The sequence below is a fragment of the Scophthalmus maximus genome, chromosome 14 (genome assembly GCF_022379125.1).
Source record: "Scophthalmus maximus strain ysfricsl-2021 chromosome 14, ASM2237912v1, whole genome shotgun sequence".
Taxonomy (NCBI): Eukaryota; Metazoa; Chordata; class Actinopteri; order Pleuronectiformes; family Scophthalmidae; genus Scophthalmus; species Scophthalmus maximus.
Window position 1 is genome coordinate 1,749,843 of NC_061528.1, and position 5,158 is coordinate 1,755,000.

Consider the following 5,158-nt stretch of genomic DNA (forward strand, 5'->3'; position numbering starts at 1 on the left):
TGTAACCTTCACTGACATGTATGGAAATGTCCCAACACAAACCGCACAACTGTACAAAAGTTTAAAAATAAAAAAGTCCAGTGCTATTTTGGATGAAGTTGAGAGCTCATGTTTTTTTAGGGGGGTTGAAAGTGGCAAGTTTCTAAAAGGTGATTATTACCTTTTCCATCAGATGTTCTCATTAAAGGAATCCACGGCTGTTTGGTGTAAAAAAAAACCCCCAAAAAACAATAACACATGTACAATAAAAAACAACAACAACAACACACTTTTGGACAAATCACTAACAGTGGTTCTTTGGCATATCAAATGTTCAGTAGCATGTCCGCTCCGCCACGTTTCCCCCCCCCCCCCCCCCCCCCCCCCTCTAAATTTCAGTTACCCAACTTTATGGCCCCGAAATACGTCCCTTCCCCGTCCAGGTCCAGCATCCAGGCGTTGGACACGTTGACGAACAAGGTGTCGCCCTTCTCCAGCCGCACGCCGCGGCCCTGCTGCGCGCAGTACATGTTGTAGCTGGTGCTGTTCAGGCGCACGGTGCTGCCCGTCTTCATCAGCTTGACGGCCTTGCCGTTCTGCTTGATGCTCTCGCGGAACACGTACTGGATGAGCTGCGTGTTCCGGACGTCCACCGCCGGGTCCGCCGGCTGGCTGCTGTCCTCCGGCTCGTACTTGTAGTAGCGGAAGCAGGTCTTGGCGTAGACGTAGTAGAAGCCCAACTCCGTCACCAGCAGCTTGCCCTTCTGGTAGCGCATCCTGTGGCAGTATCCGTGCTCCTCGTCCCAGTCGATGGTGATGGCCTGCTCGCCCTCTGCGCCGCAACGAGAGCAGCATGAGAGTTTTTGTCAGTCATTGGGGAACAACACAGAGAAGTCAGAGGTTCAGAAGTTCAGACTCGTGATTTACTAAATCGGATTGCACCATTTATTTTGCTGACGCTTTTGTCCGAAGAGACTTACAATAATCGGTTACATATCAGCGGTCGGCAGGTTAGCATTTTTAGCCAAGTCCTGGCCTGAGAATCGAATCCCCCGTCTTTGGTACCAAAGTAATTGGTGTAACCCACCAAGCTGGACCCCTGGACACTCCCTGCTCAGCAGCAAACAGCCGACAGACAAAGTTAGAGACAAACTGATGGCGCATTTAGCGACTGAGGAGCTGGTGGAGACCAAAAACGGAGCTAAAAGAGCAAAGGATATTGGCCTCAGATCCACAAACACCACTTCAATGAATAATCGTGTCGCTCCGTAACTGATGGGTGTGGAAAGATGCCACGAATTCCCCTTATCGACTGGTTGTGCTCACAGCGCGTGCCCACCGCCCCCAAGTGGCCAGAAACTTCCCTTATTGAGGTGATGTGTAACTGACCCTTTTACAACACGCGTAGCACCGTCTGATCGAGAGCATCAGCGTTAGTTGTTAACAGTCGGCAGGACCTTGTTTTCGTATATACACGCAGAGAGTTTCGTGCGATTCAGTATATCTACCGTGTACTTCACTTGTAAACATGTTTTGTTCTTTTTTTAAGTGCGGATCAGACGGATTGAGCGTGTTTGCACACGTCAAGTGAAGCGGACTCACTCTTGGAGTACTCCTGGTACGTCCTGACGGGCAGGTGAGCCGACGGCAGACTCTCCTTTGGATTTTTGCAGCGTCCCTTTTTCCCCGTGTCCCTCAGAGCGTTGAGCACCGGCTCCGTCTGGACCTCCTGGGGAAAAGAAAATGGGGGAGGGGGGTCATTGAACACGCAAAAGCGCTAAAAGATGAAAAGTCAGAAAAGAAAACGTGCACGTCGTGTGTGTGTGTGTGTGTTATCCTCCTCTGAAGAGCTGTCCAGTTTGAAGCGCACAGCCGCGTCAGTAAAGAGACATGAACAAATAACCGGCACTTTTTCTTACAGCAACACTATCTTATATTTAGACATGTTTTTACCACAGCTTTGTTTGGCTGTCTCCATCAATAACTGTCTTCTGTGTGTGTGTGTGTGTGTGTGTGTGTGTGTGTGTCCGTGTGTATTATCCGTTCTCCCTGGCGAGGCAGCTAACGTCTTATTACAGTGGCGGTCGCATGTGGGGCCGGCGGCGGTGACGGCGAGGCCTCCTGGTGAGTGTAACCTTTCAGCCAGATTGCGCTTCTCGTGGACTTGGCACCGAACAAAACTAAAAGTATCTGGACGCGGATTCGGCCCCTCGAGTGCTAATTCTATTCAGGGGAGCCGGCGACGCCGCCGTGTGCATGTCTGTCTGCGCTGGGAACGCCGTCCTCGGGCAAGACGGAGCAGATACTCTCGAGAAGAAAAGAAAGGAAAAACATTGTTTCCATTGGAGTAAACAGTTACTGCGCCACAGCTTCTTCTCTCCGCCACATCTGGCCCGGGACGAAATTATCAGTAAGTGTTTTGTTTTCTACCTCTGCCTCTTCTCAGTGTCTCACACAAAGTGGAATGACATTTGAAATAGTTCTGCTGAGAAGAGTTTTGAGGGCAGAAGCAAAAAGTTGTCCGTCAACGTTTAACGGCATTCCTCCAGGAGGTTTCTGAATTGGTTTTGTTCGCTGCAAAATGATTAACTGTAAATATATTATTATATCCGGAAGGTGTTGGAACATGTTTCTATCACCTTGTTTACTCTGATCCAATGACCTGGAGCAGCCTGGCGTCTCGTTCTGACCCTGAGCCAACAGCTGGAATGTGTGGAAACATACCAACTCAAGAAAAAAACGCACACACACACACACACACACACACCAACACCTGCTCCGCGCCTAATATCACTGTGCAAGTATTTATTCACAACACGAATCCAGACCAATTTGTGCCGATTAACGCCGGCCGCCCGTCCTCCAAAAAACCAATTTGCTGCACAAACATGTTTACGGCGCGGCAGCAAACGAGTCGAGGGTAAACAACCAGCGCCTTGCCAACTCGGCCCCGCGTTGTGGGATCCATCCTGATTTTGCGGCGCGGCCACACCGCTGCCCTTTCGACCCGAAAAGAAAAAAGGATTCATTCAAACAGCTCGGCAGCTTCGCTCGTCTACAGTGTGAACAGTTACATCCGGAATTAAAGAAGTGGGCACGGTGACAAACCGCCCTGCCCCGGGCGGAGCTGCTGCGGCTGCACCGCGGAGAAACGTCTGCCTCGGAGTGCAGCGCGCGTCCAGCTGCAGCAGCTGACCCGACGTGACCTCCGAGCCCCGCGCGCGTCACGTCAGCATCTCTGCGGATGTTGGACGAGCGGCCTCCGAGCGGCGTCGCCTCTCTGTGTTCCGCGCTGCATCCGTCGGATCAACCTCCGCATCTGGATCGGCAGACCTTGACGTCTGATTCCTGACCACAGGCCCATCGCCCGGGGGCCGGCGGTCGTCCACTCAGGCCTGCTCTCCAGCTGCGGCGGGTCTCACAACACGACGTGGGCCGAGTGGACCTGTCACCCTGACGCCTCGTCGAGCGTCGCCCCGGGCTCCTCGGTCCGAGGCGGGCTGGGTGGGTGTTGTGCGAGCGGTCCGCCAGGGATCCCACCACCAGCACCACCGGCCAAAACACAAACACACAACTTCAAAAGGGAGATTAGAGCGCCATGGGAAACCAAACCCCAGTGAGGCTCAGTGTTATTCTACTTCCTGGATGGTTTTCCCCCAAAACCTGGGCCAATAAACAACGCGGCCGCTTCCAAAGAGGCATTAGAAAGAAGACGAAAAGAAAATGACTTCAGCAATTAAGAATTCTGAATTCTACAACTCCCTCGTGCTGCAGCTGATCATCGTCGACGGGGTCGACGCCGCTGCTGCTGCAACCGCTGACGCCAGAGAGAGAGAGAGAGAGTGACTCACCGAGAGCGGATGGAATGAACTACGTGATTAATCACAAAAAATCAAATCAAATTGACCTTTTTCTTGTCGTTTCTCGGTGGCGCCTGATTTACAGGAGCTGCCCGGAGAACACACCCGTGGGAAAATCATAACTTCATCGCAGATGTTCACCTTGTTTATTTATTGATCTTTGCTGCTTCAACTATTCTCTCCGCTTAACTACATAACTGCTTTTTTTCACACACACACACACACACACACACACACACACACACACACACACACACACGCTGTACTTCCCCCAAGACAGTGACAGTAGGAACAAAAAAAATCTGGTATGTCTAAACGCAGATTAACTTTGGTGTCTGATGACATGTACAGGAGGACTCCAAATCAGGGAGGGAAGTCTGCAAAAACATCAGTGTGTGTGTGTGTGTGTGTGTGCGTGTGTGTGTGTGTGTGTAGTGCTGCTGGGGTCAACCAGGGGTCACGCTCACCTCAATTGGCCGATGTGGTGCCGAGGACAGATCTACCTGGAAATGTAAACACAGAGAGTCGGTTAGAGACATCACAGTTATTATCTTTAATAAGCACATTCTGTTTCGACTTCACAGGTGTGGATGGGAGGAGCGGTATTACAAAACGGTACCACTGTGTGTGTGTGTGTGTGTGTGGGAGTGGGAGGTTAAGTTGTTTACGCATGTCACTCCACCGCAGAGACGGAGCCGGAGCTGGTTCTCGTTTGCAGAGCCGTCGCCTCTGATACAACGTGTGTGCATTAAAAGGGGGATTTGGCCGCAGGGGTTTTTACATGCCACACACACACACACACACACACACACACACACTTCAGGCTCCTCATGTTCCTCGCGTTGGAAAAATGACACCAGTGTTTTCTTTTTGTTTTAGAAACACCCGCACGGCTCAGCACATTCCTGCTCTCCCCTCTCTGCATCTCCAGGAAGTTCTGCAGGTGTTGAGGGCGGACGACGACGGCGATGGTGGTGATGATGGTGATGATGATGATGATGATGAGGGTTCCAGCGTACAGTATCCCAAGCACGGCCTCAAACTCTTAACCAACCAACCAGAGGGCCGCGAACAAGCTGCAGGGCATTCGAGGATCTGCATCCCTGTTCCCACACCATCACCGGATCAACCCCACATGCATGTACGTCGTGATGAACTCAAAACCCCGTCTCTCTCCCATAGTTCTCCTGCTGCATCACACTGGGACAGGTTTGTGCCAAAGACAAAGCCAAAGAAATGTGACACACAAACACAGAAGAGAGAGGAGGATATATAAAAGGAGGGCGAGGTGAACTGGGTGCCCCCCGAGATGTGGTCTG

The 5,158-nt window shown here is 51.6% G+C and overlaps 1 protein-coding gene across 1 annotated transcript in view; it reads right to left on the minus strand.

Moving 5' to 3' along the window:
• Positions 1-346: 346 nt before the first annotated feature.
• tnfsf11 (TNF superfamily member 11) overlaps positions 347-5,158 on the minus strand; it is a 6,114-nt gene continuing 1,302 nt past the window's right edge. The window contains exons 2-4 of the mRNA XM_035604982.2: positions 4,307-4,342; positions 1,582-1,708; positions 347-811 (exon numbers count right to left, since the gene is read on the minus strand). Of these exons, the coding sequence (XP_035460875.2) occupies positions 375-811; positions 1,582-1,708; positions 4,307-4,342 (600 nt within the window). The 3' untranslated portion in view covers positions 347-374. The remainder of the gene's footprint in view (positions 812-1,581; positions 1,709-4,306; positions 4,343-5,158) is intronic.